Source organism: Pezoporus wallicus, unplaced genomic scaffold (genome assembly GCF_028554395.1).
Source record: "Pezoporus wallicus isolate ANWC-B61680 ecotype Strahan unplaced genomic scaffold, APGP_CSIRO_Pwel_v1 contig_9772, whole genome shotgun sequence".
Lineage (NCBI taxonomy): Eukaryota > Metazoa > Chordata > Aves > Psittaciformes > Psittacidae > Pezoporus > Pezoporus wallicus.
Window position 1 is genome coordinate 12,075 of NW_026637538.1, and position 16,172 is coordinate 28,246.

At 55.4% G+C, this 16,172-nt stretch overlaps 1 protein-coding gene across 4 annotated transcripts; it reads right to left on the minus strand.

Annotated features, from left to right (window-relative positions):
* Positions 1–2,415: 2,415 nt before the first annotated feature.
* SENP1 (SUMO specific peptidase 1) lies at positions 2,416–15,390 on the minus strand. 4 transcript variants are annotated; one of them, XM_057405994.1, is made up of 16 exons: positions 15,258–15,390; positions 14,179–14,251; positions 13,912–14,077; positions 12,949–13,108; positions 12,571–12,674; positions 12,248–12,495; positions 12,031–12,085; positions 11,800–11,838; positions 11,626–11,710; positions 11,182–11,334; positions 10,860–10,991; positions 10,246–10,449; positions 9,280–9,359; positions 3,970–4,054; positions 3,543–3,638; positions 2,416–2,678 (listed from the first exon to the last, which is right to left on the minus strand). In XM_057405994.1, the coding sequence occupies exons 1-16, from the start codon at positions 15,351–15,353 to the stop codon at positions 2,616–2,618; spliced, it is 1,839 nt and encodes a 612-aa protein (XP_057261977.1). In that variant the 5' UTR covers positions 15,354–15,390; the 3' UTR covers positions 2,416–2,615. The 4 variants fall into 4 exon arrangements, 3 of the variants coding, with proteins under 3 accessions (XP_057261977.1, XP_057261978.1, XP_057261979.1); XR_008971784.1 differs by lacking the exon at positions 2,416–2,678 and adding an exon at positions 7,630–7,697 and having other exon boundaries at positions 3,575–3,638; XM_057405996.1 differs by lacking the exons at positions 2,416–2,678; positions 3,543–3,638; positions 3,970–4,054 and adding exons at positions 4,152–4,289; positions 7,630–7,697.
* Positions 15,391–16,172: the final 782 nt, after the last annotated feature.

Sequence of the window (16,172 nt, forward strand, 5' to 3'; positions counted from 1 at the left end):
GCCCTAAGCCCGATCCTTTCCCATAATAAGCCATGGAGGCTGTGGCCAGTGCATTGCTCCAAACCACTGCAGCAGCACCTGGAGCAGCACCAGCTCCCGAGCCCTTTACCCGCCCCAATTCCCCAAGGATTTAACAGGAAGCCCCTCACGAGCCCCCTCCTTGGGAGATGCAAATCCCACCCTGAGGGCTCTAACAGCGCACGGAGCGGGGCAGGCAATTCCCGACTTCCAGGCAGAGCTTTGGGAGCAGATGAATGGAGCATTGAGGCCGGGCTGGGAGACAGCACCAGGGTGTTTACAGAAGCCACGTGTGTGTGTGTGTGTGTGAGGAATGTCAGAGCCGCTCACAACTGCTTCTTTGGGAGCAGCGGGCGAAGGCCTTGCTCATGTCTAGGAACAAGGATGCAGGAAGGAGGCAGAAGTCAATATGACCTGAAAATCCCCAGCCCGGGCCTGCTGATTGATGCTATTAATAAGCCAGGAGCAGGGGAGGGATCAATGCTCAATGCAGCTCCGGTGGCCGCAGAGGGAGGGTGGGAGCCTCGCCGGGGTCCCAGGCACAAACCGCCTTTGACGGGGCCGTTCGCTCCTCGGCTGCGCCGGGAGCTGGAGGCCAAGGCAAACAAGGGATGTGTTGATTCTATCCTGGGACAGTGTAAGGGGCTCTTTCAGGCCCAGAACTGCTCCTGGAGTGAGGCAGTGGGGCTGGAAGCTCCAGCTTGGGGCGGGGGGTGAAGCGCTAAAGCAGGTTACAGGGACAGAGCCCCCGTTCCACCTCCCACAAGCAGCAGATCAAGGGTGATAACACCCATACAGACCTTTCAACTGCATCTCTCCCTCCTCCATCCCATTGGGCTGAAACCGCTGCCTGGAAGGGGATGGATGTGAACCAGGTGGTGAATTGGCACCAAGCAGCCTCCTCCATGCAAGCGCTGCTCCCACCCCCTTGCGCAGGGAATCCAGCTCCTTTTACCCAGGCACCCACGAAGAGAACAGATCCGGGGCTGCTCTTTCGCTTCAGATCTTTACTTGCAGTCAAAGATAGAAAAAGAACTCGGTATAAAACACACGGAGGGGAGAGGGGAAGGGGCAGAACCCAGCCTACAAAGAACACAACCTGGCGGGAGCAATGGGGGAAGGGGAAAAGGGAGAGGTTTGGTACAAAACTACTGTTACAGGTAGAGAAAAACGTAGAAAATATCCTCCCTCTTGGAGACAAAAGTACAAAAGTGGGACCTTGGCTCCATCCTCCCTTCCACAGCGCAGGGAAGCAGCAGGTTCAGCATCGCTCCCTCCCACATGGCACCAGCTGAAAGCCTGAGCCCAGCGCCAGGCCTGGAGGAGCGAGGGGCGCCGGGCAGTGATGGGCACAAGCAGGGGGGCACCCCCCCAAAATCCCACTTTTTGGAAGGGCTGAAGCACTTCCAAGTGGTTCGTGGCCCCCCCACCCTGCTCCTGCTCCTGGGTGGACTCGGAGATACCTTTGGGAGCGCTTCGCAACCGAACTCGGTGGGGCTTTGCCTTCAAATGCAACCTCTGGGCGTGCATCAGCCTCGAGCCCCGGGCAAAACATGTGCAAAACATCATGGAGAGAAAGAGGAGCCATTCAGCCCGCGCCACCACCCCAGATCCTGCTCCAACAGAGCCCAGATCCCATCCCAAGAGGCCCTCGCACCAGGCCAGAGGTGCCGGAGGCTGCTGCAGCCCCAGCTCCTGCGCGGAGGCGAAGGCAGAGGAGAAGTGAACCCAAGCAGCCCGACCCCAGCACCCTCAGACTTGGTTCTGCGGCTCCAGGGACGTTTGGCAACGCGCACAAAGCCAAGGGAACGGCTCTAGTTTTGTACCTGAATATCTGTAAACACTTGGAGGCTTCCAGACCTGGGAGATGAAGTCCTCAGGGAGGAAAACACCTCCGGCAAAAGCTGCTTTGACCAAGTTGCTTTCAAAGATCCCCCAAGTCCTGCCCTTGAGGGATGCCCGACCTGCCCCAGCCCTCTGAAACCCACCACCAGGTCCCAAGCACCAGAGGTACCAGGTTATCATCCGATGGGTGCTAAGGGGCAGAGCTGGTGATGGGTGGGAAAACCCTGGCTTTGAGGATGGAGGGGAGGTGATACACGAGTAGAGAACCCACCAATCCCACAACCCTCTACAAGCAAATCCCTCCACATCCACCCCCAAACAGGCTTTTGCCCACCCGATTCAGTGCTCCCCCAGCGCACCAAGAGCCCAGAGCCACCTCGAGTGCCTTCCCCTCCCCTGAAATCCAGCCAGAGTCACACCGTGGGCCCAAAGCTGGCAGCGAGAGCTGCCAAAGGGAAAGATGAAAAGCTCCTTGGATGGTTGAAGCTGCCCCCACAAAGTCTCAGCACCTGAAACTGTTCGTAAAAAAAAAAAAACAAAACAAAAAAAACCCAGGTCTGGAAATACAAAACCCAAAAGAGCAAAGGGAAAAGCAAGTGTGCTTCTGAACACTTGGGTTGGTCTGTGATGGCGCCTGATCAACGGCAGGATGCAGAGCTTGCTCGTGGGGGGCTTGGAAGCCCCAAGGGCAGGTCCATGCTCAGGGCACTTGGAGAGAACCTCACGGGGAAGCGGCTTTGGGCTCGAGGGCATCAGAGGAGCTTGCGGTGGAGGATCTCCCAGGCCATGCGCTTGCGGAAGTACGGCATGTGTTGCTGTGGGGGGAGAAGGGAACACACATCAGCCTCTCCAACACGTCTGGAGCACGAACCAGGCTCCCCTAGAACCATGGCATGGGACCTTAAAGCTCCTCAAAGCTCCAACCCAGCCCCAGGGACCCCTTCCACTGGAGGAGGGTGCTCCAAGCCCCTGTGTCCAACCTGGCCTTGAGCACTGCCAGGGATGGGGCAGCCACAGCTTCTCTGGGCACCCTGTGCCAGCGCCTCAGCACCCTCCCAGGGAAGAGCTTCTGCCCCAGAGCTCATCTCAGTCTCCCCTCGGGCAGGTTGAAGCCATTCCCCTTGGCCTGTCCCTGCAGATCCCTGTCCAAAGCCCCTCTCCTGGGTGCAGCTTTGGAAGTGGTGCCTTTTCTTAGGGTAAAATATATGGAAAACAGGACAGTGGATGAGATCTGGGTAATAACAGAACTGATGATGTTCTCTAATCATCAGAAATAAAATATTCATGCATGGGATACCCCACGGAGGCCAACAACATGAAGTAACACTGAAACTCCCCAAGATTTGGGCTACAACACCCCACTTCCCCAGGGAATTTCGGTGTTTATGGCTGTAAGTGGTGTTCATTATGGGTCTGAGCTTCCCCCAGTGGCATTAGTGACCTGCCCCATGGATTGGAGTACATGGGAGACCTGAGGATGGCTTGAGAGAAACCATCCGCATGATGCAAAGAGCTGCCCCAGTGCCTTGTGTCACCTCTGCTCCAAGAAGCTCCCCTATGATTCCCACATGGGCTGGGGGCACTTGAAACCCACAGGGAAGGAAAGAAAGGGCACTTGGAACATCAGAACATGGACCATCGCTCCCTGAAGATGAGGGACACATCGGGATGGGCTTTACCTGGGTGAAGTTGATGGGCTTGTCTTTGGTAATGCAGTCGGCGTATTTGCAGGCAAACATCCCGCAGTCACTGCCATTCATCTGCTGTGGGATCTCCTGGGGGCAAAGGACACAAACCAAACGTCATTCCCAGAGGAGCCGCTTTCCAGCTCCTAAGGATGAAGGGCTCCAAGTGAAGGACCTCTCTCCAATGAGTCCTCATGGGGCCAGTGTGAGCAAGGGGGGATGAAGACAAGAGGGTGGGCAGCAGGAATCGAGGTGGCACCGGAGCACCCAGCTCCCTGCTTCCATGTGGGGCTGATCTGCAGCAAAGCAGCCACTGAAGAGCTGGGATTTGTGAGGGACACCAGGAACGCATCCATTGGGAAAACCAGCCGGGAAAGGTGCAGCAGAGAGCCCAGGAGACCCTCTGCCTGCCCGCACCCACCTGACTCTTCTTGCTCAGCAGCGACCAGCCATTGGTGTCAAACTCCTTCCTCTTCTTGTCAAGGCTTTCCTGTTTTAGGTATTGCCTGTAGGAATAAGGGAACAAAGAGATGCTTACTTCGAGGAGAGGGGAAGGCAGCCAGTGGGCTCTGTGGCAGTTTACCCAGGACACCTCTGCCATGTTTGCAGAATTAATGCAATATGGAAGTCCAATATTTTCGTCTCGGTATTGGCCATTTCAAACAGGGCTCCACAGACCCGGGCTTTGAGGCAGGCAAAGCAGGACCAAGAAGGACTGCAGCCCTCATCCAAAACAAGTACCTGCCAAGCAGAGAGTCAAAACCACAAATAAACCAGCGAGAACAAACCTAATTCATCACAGGGTGACTCAGGGCAAGGAGAAGCCCAGCAGCCCCAGGGATGCCTCAACAGGCGCCTGCAATGGGAGACCGGAGAGCTGGGCTCCAGCTCCGAGGGTGCCCTGCACACTGGTACCTCCTGAGGGTCTTGTGTAGCACAAAAGGGAGGCAAGAGCAAACATGTCAGAGCTTTAACAGCATCCAGCAGCTCTGGAGCAGTCACTCCATGGGTAAAGCATCCCACGATGCTCCTCTCCAGGCTGGCAGTGGGGTTCAGCTCGCTGCAGATGATCTCCTGGAGCTCTTCTCCCACATTTCCCTTCCACTCCTCCTTGAGGACTTCTTGCCACCACAGAGGGCAGACAGCAAGGGCTTGCAAGGAGGAAAAGCAGAGAAGATGACCCTGCTTTTCTCAATAAGGTGCAAGGCTTGGGGATGGAGGGAGGCAGCCCTGGGAAGAGCCACGCCACAGTCCTCTCCGAGATGCTTTTACAGGGATTGAGTCAAGCTGGGAGCACACACAGGAGAAGGAGCAGGGTGGGATGTCAAATACTTGCACAAGCCTTCAGCAGGGGCCTCAGAGCCAGTCCTATTGCAGCCCCTGGAGCTGGAGGATGAGGAAAGCTCACGGGTACTTCCCCACCTCCTCTGCACAAGGAGGCTTCCACCAGTTTGGCCTAAATGAGTCCACGGAAGAACAGGGAAGTGTGGGGCTTTTCCTTCCTCCTTGATAAAGTTTAGGAACTCCACCAAGACCATCCCAAGCTGCTGCCACACTCTTCCCTGTGCAGGTATGAACATCCTGAACTATTCTGCTCACTGGGAAGTGCAGAAAGAGAAGCTCAGGAAGGACACAGACAAAGGTGGACTAGAAGGAGCCCAAGGAGATGAGGTGATGGGCCCAAGGTGTTGTTAATGGCCCTAAAGGAGCTCCTCTCTGTTGGCTGCTGGTGCTGTTAAGTGACATGCAGCTTCACAGGCACCTTCTGCTCATGCTGGCTACCAGCAGGACCAGGAAGGTCTACAGAAACCAGCTCCTTCACGTTTGGCATCTTCTCAGAACAGCCCGAGGAGCTTTCTCACTCTCGCAGCTGCGATCAGAACGCTTTGGAAAGGAAAAAGCAAGGGATTAGATGCTGTTGGCTCGAATGGAGGGGTCAAGAGAGCGTCTGGCATGGAGAGGGAGGCGGGTTTGGCTGCCAGCATGGGGAGATGTGCCATCTTTCAGCAATCTGATCCACAAAGACTTGGCTAAATCACATCTTGCTGTTAGTAAACGCTGCGACGCGATGGGAGAAGGGGTGACGTGACCTGCAGACAAGCCCCATAGATGCAGGCTCAAACTTGCTGCCTTGGTGCCAGTCAGGGGGGTTTCTCTATCAGAACTCCAAAGAACTACTCAAAGAACTCTTCTGGGCCAAAGACTCCCTGCAACACCCAGAGGCCACTGAACAGAGCCCTCGAAGTGGCAGCAGAACAGCCCAGCAGCGCCTGAACATGAAACCAGCCCCGTCCTAGTGACGGTGCCTCTAGAAAACAGCCAGAAACAAACAGGTTTTGCTGGATATGGAAGTGTCACGGAGGGGAGTTTCCTCCTGGCAGTCCCCTGAGAGCAGATCAGGTCTAGACAAGCGTTTTCTTCAGCCTTCATTAGCTGGATGCTCCCAGTATCCCGGCTCAGGGTCTGCTGGCTGCCAGCAACTGCTGTAATTGCTCTTGGGAAGCTTCTGCTTGGCTGCAGTTTGGACAAGATCAGCAGGGGGTAAATCTCAGTCCACAACCAACCCCAACCAACGTTTTACTGAGCATCAGAAGTCTCCATATCCCATCTCCACAAATAAAAACTAATGGGTGGGGAAGAACCTTCTTGCACCAGGTTGAGAATAAGGGCGAGCTGAGCCTCCAGCGCAGAGGAAAGCAGCAAGTTATCTGCACCACACTACAAACATTAACGTATCAACAGCCTCACTGCAGTAATAATAAAGTCCTGGCAATCACTGCCTACTCCAGAAGCCACTTGAACCCTCAGCTAAAAAAAGAGCAGCAGCCCCCAGCCCCCTCTGTTCTGCACGATAAGAGACTGGGAGTGAAGCTGTGCTGATAAATACAAGGATGCATCACACAAGGAGACTCCAAGCAATATCTCTACATGGACAGATGGAGTGGAGGCAGAGAGGATCCAAGCGTGAGACTCGTCTGGCAGCCAGGGAAGAAGCCAGTGATGCTGAAATGATGCTGGAGCTTTGGTGGCTTCAGCACATCCACTTTCACCTGCAGCTCCCACAAACCGCAGCTGCGATGCCGACACACGCAGAGCAAACAGGGAATTTGGAGTATTTCCTGGGAGAGGAAGGAATAACCAACTGTGTGCAGCTCATGTTAACTGTGCCCATCACCTGGGCCTTCTGGCTTCCCAAAAGCAGCCTCCAGCAATGGGCAAGGCGATCAGCAAACATGAGATCACAGCATCGGTCCTGACTCGGAAACAGCCTAAACCCCCTTTGAGGAGGCTGAAAGCAAATGCCTTGACTTCAACTCATGAGACAACTTCACGAGGCAGAACTTAATGGATGAACTTTGTCAGGACCTCAAGGGGAAGCAGCCTGACCTGGAATTCTGAAGTGGAATTACATGCCAAATCAAAGCCCAACATGCCTGAGATGCCCCAGCAATCACTGCAGGCTTTCCTACGCCTGAAATGGATTCTGGCCCTCCACGGTGCTCACAGACACACACAAAAACCTGAGCAGGTGCCTCAGGGAGTTGCTGAAATCAGCTCCACAGCAGGCTGCTAAATGTCTGAGAGCCTTGAAGCAAAGGGCACGTGAAGGGAAGCACTTCAACCACAGCTGCTAGCAGGAGATAAGGAGATTTCGCAGGCATGAGGTGCTTTGTGAGCTCTGCTCCCTGAGCTCTCCTCCCATCTTCCTGCATGAGAATCAAGTTCTTCACTAATCTTAACAGGTTGGTTTATGTCTGCCCCAAAGCACAGCCCTTTCCAGCAGAGCTGAGCCACCGAGCACCGTGTTTCCCAAAGAGAAACCCCCAAAACCAGAGGCAGCTTCCCTAAAATCCTCTCCAGGTCTCACCCCCAAGCCCAGATGCTGAAACAAAGCAGGGCAGCCACCAAAGCGTGGCCACGTGGGGTCCCTACTCACCCCTAACCAGGCCAGGGGCCCTGGTATTTAATCAGTTGCCTTCCCTGGGCCTCAGTTTCCCTCCTCTGTAAAGTCTGGCCAACGGGACAACACTCACCACCTTTAGGAAGCTCTAAAGATTGAAAGCATGAAAGGGTCACTAACCATGAATAGGACCTCCGTCCCTTCTTCCCGGTGTGATCCTCCCACTGCATTCAACCAATAAAAGCCTCCTAAAAGGAAACAGAGGGAAAACAATTATGTCCAGGGCAACAGTGACCTGAAATCCTGGCTCTCTACCACTCGCCCTGCATGGCTGAAACACTCTGTATGCTCTGATATCCCCTAACACCACGCTGGGGACCTGCTTTCTTCTGTCAGACCCCTCAACAAAGCACGGGAAGGAGTCCCTGACTCTCCTTGGACCTCTCAGGTGCTTCACTTCACTGGACATCCTCCGATCAGAGGAACTCAGGCTGAAAGGAATTGATTATTCCCCAGAGCATCCCTGCCCCAGGGCTCTGCCTGCCCCATTCTAATGGCAGGAGCCACACAGTGAACCTAAGAATTGCTGCCCCAAGCCATCTCCAAAGCCTTTAGGCTTTTCCTTTCCCTTTAGACCAACATCCCAGAGCAGGGTGGAAAAGGGAAACAGCTGCTTTACAGTTCTTTACCTTAACCCAGCACACGCAGGCTGCAGAGCACCTGAGCAGGAAGATAAAGGTGCTCAATGGACTGGAAACGGCATTTGCCTGCTCTTTCTCGTTATTCACATTCCTCAGCTGAATGAGTGACACCTCTGCTGCCAAACTCAGCCTCATGCCAGAAGAGCTGGGATCACATTCCCAAGTCAGCATGAAAGCGAAGCGGAGACGAGAACCAGAAGCGACGGCAGAGCCGGGGTCAGCGCTGGAGCCACGGAGCCGGCGACTGCGGCTCCTAAATCCCTCCTCAGTGTGATCTGTATCAAGCCTGACGGCCCTACGTGAGCAGGAGCCTTCACAATGAGCCAAGGAGCAGCTCGGTTTTAATCTCACTCCATTCAGGAGCGGCTTCCAAGCATGGGAAACCAGTTCTGGATCTGAACCACCAGCACCTCCCTCGAAGAGCAGGCAGCTCCGCTCCATCCTGGAGCATTGCTCAGGATGGGAAAACCAAGACCTCCTCTGCAGTTTGAAGCCACGAGAACAGCTTTCACCCAGCTCTGGTTTGGGGGGCATGGCACAGCGTGTGACACCCTGCTGGAGCTCAGTACAGAAGAGACCGTGCACGCCTTTATCCACGGCCTGATGCAAGAGACATTCCCATATCCTACATCCACCATCGTGCTCTCCAGAGCCTCTTCAAAACAAAGGGCTCAGCTATGGAGTGGATCTTTGCCACAGGCAGGAAAAGCTCCCACCTGGAGGAAGGAGCCAGGAGGCGCCGTTTCTTCAAGAGGTTGCAGGATAAGGGCAGGACCCTGACCCCTCAGGGTGTGAGAAGCTGTTTTCCTTCTAAAGATAACGCCCAAGATGATGCTCTAAGACTGACAAAGCCTCATGTGCTTAACAGAAAGGGTCTGAAACCTGCCTATACCCATGAAGGTAACCCCAGCCTCACTGAGGGATCTTCTGGGAAGAGATGAAGACAAGACATCAGCACAGGACACTCACAGACCACCTCTGTATCTGCAGACCGTGGTGACAACCAGGATGTTCCTCTGAATCTTCCTTTCAGGACCCAGAAAGGGACTGTCCCCACGGAAGGGTTGTGGCTTCCAGAGCAAAGAGGCTGTCCCGTTTTTAAACAGGCCCAACTCAAAGTGTTACTCACAACAGGATCCTGCAGGCTTCACTGTTTATTCCACCCATGGAGTCATAGTAGGTGATGGTTTTCTTCCTGAAGTCTACAACCTACAGAGAGGGAGAGATTTGTTACCAACACAGAGCACAGGGAGCTCCCCCCTTTGCTGGCACACTCTGCTGATAAAAAGAAGTTAAGTTTAGAGCATTTCATAGCAGAGAGGCATTTCAGAGGGCTTCTAACAGCCTCGGTACTGCCCTCCCCACACCCCCCCTTGCTGCTGTGTTATGAAACCACTTGAATCGCCCCATCAGGCTCTCCTCACATCACCTCACATCACACAAGAGCACTCTGTTACCCTCATTGTTCACCGTTATCCTCATTGTCCAAGCCTCAGATAGGTTTACAGAGCCTTTGCTCCACCTGACGTGTGCACAGTGAAGCAGTTCAAGACACAAGTGTCCCCTCAAAGTGCTCTCTGAGGGCCCCATTTCCACCTCCCATCCATGTGAGCGCTGCCCTTGCGGGGAGTTCAACAGCCCTCAGAAGAGCTTTGAGCTAAGGAGGCTGAGCCAGGCTTCAAAGCCACGGGGGAGGTGTCACCACACAGGTGCCAGCAGCCAAGGGACAGAAGGAGATCAGGGGCAGGAGGGAGGGAAAGGTGCTCAGCATCTATCACCTACATCTCTGAACTGATCCCACGGCAACGTCTCTAAAGGTGAGTTTGTGGGAACTGGAAATGAGATCCTTCTCCAGAGAAGGACTTGGCCTAAGGTGACCTCCCCAGCTGCCTGCTCCTCCTTTAGAGACTGGAAACACACCCAGAAGTTATCTTTTTACTTGCTCTGCACCTCAATTTTGGCCACAAACACGGAACTTCCCCCACACACCCTGCACCCACTGACATGAACCGGGAAGTTCTAGCCTCAGTCCAACATGAATTTGTAAGACTAGAAATTCCAGCTCTATCCCACTGGGAATAAGTGCAGCACTCACTGCTAGGCACCAATGCACTCCCAGATGGATGGGCACCAGGAGGAGATCCACAGAGAAGATATCCACTTTTTTAGTCCACCGCTTCACCGCCTGGTACCCTGCTGTTTTTAACTTGGTGAAGAAGAAAGTATTGAAGGCGTGAACGGCTGGCAGTCCCTTCTCCTTGCTCCTCTCCATCAGCAGGTTCATGTAGAAATTGATTATCTGGGGAAGAAAAAGCAGGCAGGACACATCAGAGCGTTGACACCTCTGTATAAGGCGCAAAACCAGGTCAGGAATTGGGTTTGCCTCCATCCGGCCCTCTGAAGAGCTGTTCCTTGAAGGAACAGCTCCGCAGCCTTCAAACCTTCACAATCCATGAAGATTTAGGGATGCAGCTTTCTATAGTGAAGGTTTACTTGGATTTTTGGCCCTGCTCATGCCCATGGGCAGTCCCACTCCTCCCAGTATTAGCTTTCTTGATCTATACAGCTGTTTCTCCATAGGTTATCTGCTCCAGAGTGGGAATCACAGCCCTCAGCTGCAATTCCTTCCCAGTTCTTTCAGCCCAGAGAGGGCAGAGCCCTTTGTTCACTTCAGCTGAGTGGAATAAGAACACCTCAGCAGGTCCTCACCTCATCGTTGAGCCAGTTCAGGTTGTTGAGGGTCTGGATGTCTTTCCGAGTGATTGTTAACCGGAAAGCTTCACTGAGGACCTCGTCCTGGTTCCCACCTCGGAACACGCTCTTGATTTCCTTTTCCATTTCCTACAGGGAGGACACAGCATCAGAAGGGAGAGCTCCTGCTATTCCCATCACAAAGGCTGGATCCAAACCCAGCTTTAGTTCCATCTCAGAGGACAAACTTGCTACAAGATGTACACGCAGAAGGGAACAGCTCCCTGTTCCTGCGCATGGATGGCAGGAAATCATGGTTGGATTTAGATCCTGGACTTACCTCAGTGATTTCAGGGAACTCCTCTTCACCATCGGCTGACTTGGCATCCTCCTTCTCTTCTGGGACCACCGTGACAGGGATTTCCTTCTCCAAGGGGACTCGAAGATTCAAATCCACCCGATCCTGCACGGAGTGCTCCTGTTCCTGCAACCGCTGGAGGACAGACCTTCAGATTAAGGTGGTGTCCAAGGAAGTCACACCGCCAGGGCTTTAGAGGGAGCTACATGGGGTCAATTCCATCAGGAAATACAGACAGGGACATGGAGAGGAAGCATTTATCCTGGCAGTGACACTACTGAGAGCGCTGCCATGGGAAGGGGAAGCAACAAAGACCCATGAAGGAGTGGAATTTTGTCATTGTTCCCTTTCCAATTTGCTTTCTGTTCTCTGGTTTGAAGTTCCAGCCCCACAAAGCCAGTTCCTGCAGCACCTGCCCCCTGTTACCTGGCTCTGCAGCTGCAAGGCCAAGGCTTTCTGCTCCTCTATTTGCCGCCACCTCTCCCGAGCTCGCGAGTCGTAGACGCTGGTCCTGAAATCACAGCTCACGTGAACACATCAGTGCCTTATCCCTGTAGGATATTCCATGGCAGGAAAAAGGAGCAGAAAACATGTACTTACAGTTCTTTGATCCATAGTTCTGCCTGGAAGAACGGGAGGCTGGAAAGGGGGCAAAGAAGAGAGGTGTAAGTGCTCTCCATGTGGGGAGAAAGGAGTTGTCTGGTTTGTATTAGCTGAGGACAGCCCCACTGCTAGAGCCAGAGCTGGTCACCTTCCCTCTGCATTGTCACCTCCATGGAACTACAAAAGCTCCATGTAACCGACCCCTTCCTCCATTCCACAGCCTCTTACCTCGGTGCTGGGGTTCTGGAATCCTTTACTTTGAGCAAAATGACAGAGTCTGACCCTAAAAAGAGCAAAGTTTAGGGAATATTGTTACCAGCACCATGACCGTCCACTTCCCCAGTCCAAATACAGACGGGGAGGGAAAAAGTGGGTTTGCCACATACATTTAAGTCCAACTGCCCGATTTTAGGTTTCATATTGGGTTTGCTTGGGGTTATTTTACCTTCAGACTGCGTGCTAGATGCTGGTGGGTTTTCTTGCTGCTGCTGGGCTCTGGAGTTACTGGACTCAAAGATGCTGGAGGAGTAGCTGGGGGCAGAGTAGAGCGATGGTTTGTGGGACGCCTGCTCCTGTGCTCTGAGGACGCTGGGTGCTGAAGTGGCTGGTGCAACGCTGTGAGCTTCAAAGAGCTTCGAGTTCTGGCTGGGAGCTTCTTTCACAACAGGTTTGCTGGAATTGGAACACCGGGACCTAGGAACAACAGAAAGTGAGATCCCAGCGGATGCACGTGGTGCTGTTGGCTGGGGAAGAGCACCGGACACTCACAGATGGAAGGGGAACAGTGAAGAGGGCTTGGACGTGGAAAACTGTTTTCCTGTGACCATCTGAAGCAACTGCCTGTAGATCTCCCGCTCTTCCTCTCGCACAGTCTGCAGGGGAACAAGCAGAGTCTCAGCAACACAGCTCCAACACGGACACTGTGATCCCCACGAAGCACATGAACACATCCAGGGGTACTGAAGAGTCCGAGCATCAGCCTGGCTCAGACCAACCGCAGCTGAAGGCTGCACACGGGCAGAGCGGAAGGCAGCACCTGCCTGGCGCAGGGAGCAAATCCAGCCCAGGAGAAGCACTCACAGCCACCTCAGGTGCTTCATGTTCCAAAAGAGGAACCCCCCCCGTCCCCACGGAGCAGCCCCTCACCTCCTCAGCCGTGCTGATGAACCGCCGCGGGGTTTTCTTGGGGCTGAGCAGGCTGCGGCGGCACGGGCCGCTCCACGAGGGGCTCTGCGCGGGTTTGATGGGGAAAGCGGACGCATGGCAGTGGTGGTTTGATTTGCCTACGAAGCTGTTGGCTGTCCCACTGCGAGGAGACGGCAAACACCAGCTTTTAGTTGAGGTCAGGAGGCTTTCAGCCCCCAACTTCATCCTTTTCCAACCCAACTCAACCCAACCGCACGCAGGAATCGGTGGTTTAAGAGCCGTCTCCCGGCTCTGCCTCTCCCGCGGCTCCATCCTGCACCGCTCCCGAGGCCTGTGCGGCCACACGGATGCCACCAGATGGCACTGCGAGGCCGAGGAGCCCCAACCTGCAAAGCCCGGCCAGACCTTCCCGCCGGCTCCAGCTCCCGCTCCTGCTTCCATCCACGCACCACAAAATGGCTGAACCCTGCCTGGAGACACCCAGGAACAGCAGGGTCCCCCCCTCGCCCTGCTTCTGCCCACCCCCAGGCTGGGAAAAAACACATGGATCATGGAATGGCTTGAACCTGCCCGAGGGGAGACTGAGATGAGCTCTGGGGCAGAAGCTCTTCCCTGGGAGGGTGCTGAGGCGCTGGCACAGGGTGCCCAGAGAAGCTGTGGCTGCCCCATCCCTGGCAGTGCTCAAGGCCAGGTTGGACACAGGGGCTTGGAGCACCCTGCTCCAGTGGAAGGCGGCTGGAGCTGGAGGAGCTATAAGCTCCCTCCCAACCCAAACCAAGCTGGGACTTCCCCAGGGAGGTTATAAACTCCAAAATACATCAACCAATCTCCACCTACACTCCTGTGAACACACCCTGAGCTCACTCTGCATCGATACCAGAGGTCTGCGGGGGTAAAACCCAACACACCCCCCCCCCCCAGCGCTCCGTGGGGAGGGTTAAACCTGGAGGGAGCTGCACGTACCTGGGGCTCTTGCGAGCATCCAGGTAAGAGCCTCGGCTCACCCTCGGCTTCTGCGGCACGGAGGAGCCCAGCGCCGGGGCCAGCCCCCTCCACTGCCCGTTGCTGGCGTTGGGGCCGAAGGCTCGCGGCTCCCCCGGTGCCCGGTAGCTCTCAGGGCTGGGGACTTCTGCAGGGGAGAACCACAGCGGTCAAGGGAGAGCCCCAAGCTGCTTTTTTGGGGGGTGAGAGGCAGAAGCTGCTGCTGCAGGGCAGGAACCAGCGCCTTACCTGGGCTGTAATTGAGGGCACAGGAGGCGTTGCCAGCAGGGCAGGTGAAACCGCTGATCTTGGTGGGTAAAAACTGCAGGAGAAGATGCAGGGGTTGATTAAAGCAGCCCAGCTCGACCTGAACCCCCGGGGTGACAAGCACAGGGGAAGGAGACAGGGACAGCTCCTCCCCGGTCACGTTGTGATCCATCAGGAATCACTGGTGCTGGGCTACAACGCAGTCAAAGCAGCCCTGGCTCTCCCATTCCCCCCCTCCAAATCCTCTCTGCTGGCCATGGGGAGACTGAGGAGAAAGCAAACTTCACCTCATCTGTTGCAAGGCAAGGCACAGTCAGCATCACGGTGATGCTGGCCCTAGACTGCACTTGTGAAGCTGTAGGGCTGAGCACACCCAGGCGTGGGCTCCCCATCCATCCACCCACAGCCAGAGCCCACACGGGGTTGGGGTGTTCCACGCCCACAGGAACAAGGGGCTCTCACAGCACCCCAAAGGACCTCAAGGGACCCAAAGGAGAAGCAAAAGGGAGCCAAAGGAGAGGCAAAAGGGAGCCAAAGGAGAGGCAAAAGGGAGCCAAAGGAGAGGCAAAAGGGAGCCAAAGGAGAGGCAAAAGGGAGCCAAAGGAGAGGCAAAAGGGAGCCAAAGGAGAGGCAAAAGGGAGCCAAAGGAGAGGCAAAAGGGAGCCAAAGGAGAGGCAAAGAGGGGAGCCAAAGGAGAGGCAAAAGGGAGCCAAAGGAGAGGCAAAAGGGAGCCAAAGGAGAGGCAAAAGGGAGCCAAAGGAGAGGCAAAAGGGAGCCAAAGGAGAGGCAAAAGGGAGCCAAAGGAGAGGCAAAAGGGAGCCAAAGGAGAGGCAAAAGGGGCCCAAAGGAGAGGCAAAAGGGGCCCAAAGGAGAGGCAAAAGGGGCCCAAAGGAGAGGCAAAAGGGGCCCAAAGGAGAGGCAAAAGGGAGCCAAAGGAGAGGCAAAAGGGAGCCAAAGGAGAGGCAAAAGGGGCCCAAAGGAGAGGCAAAAGGGACCCAAAGGAGAGGCAAAAGGGACCCAAAGGCGCCTCCCCTCCCAGCCCCGTCGGGGTCGACCCGCACCTTGCTCTCCAGCCGCGGGGCGGCCCGCGCGGGCAGGGGGAAGGCCTCGAACGCGGAGCCGGGGCCGGCGCGGGCTTCCCGGGCCTCCATCCTCATGGGCTCCGCGGCGGCATCCGAGGGGCCGGGCGGGAGGCGCTGGGGGTCGCGTCTGAAAGCGGAGGGAACCGAGCAGCGCCTCAGGGCAGCGGCGGCTCCGGGGCTGCCCCGGGCCCGGCCCCACCGGAAGCGGAAGTGCCCAACGGCCGCGCGCGCTCTTCCCGGGCCCGGTAGCGGCTGCCGGCAGCGAGGGTGGCACTCTACGAGGAGGGGAATATCCTATGAGGGGTGTCACCCTATGGGAGTCATCTCTGGGAGGCTGTAGCCCCATGGGACAGCTGATTCCATTACAGCCAGTTCCGTTATACTTGATCCCTACAGCAGATCCTGTTACAACCGATCCCATTACAGCTGATCCCGATATAGGCGATCCCATTCCAGTTGATCCCATTACAGCTGGTCCCTACAGCTGATCCCATTCCAGCCAACGCCGCTACAGCCGATCCCATGACAACCAATCCCATTACAGCCAATCCCATTATAGCTGGTCCTTACAGCTGATCCCATTCCAGCTGATCCCATTGCAGCCGATCCCATTACGGCCGATCCCTTTACAGCCGATCCCATTAAGGCCAATCCCATTCTAGCTGGTCCCTACAGCTGATCCCATTCCAGCAGATCCCGTTACAGCCGATCCCATCATAGCTTGTCCCTACAGCTGATCCCATTCCAGCCGATCCCATTACAGCTGATCCCGTTATAGCTGGTCCCTACAGTTGATCCCATTCCAGCCGATCCCATTACGGCCGATCCCATTATAGCTGATCCCTACAGCTGATCCCGTTACAGCCGATCCCATTATAGCTGGTCCCTACAGCT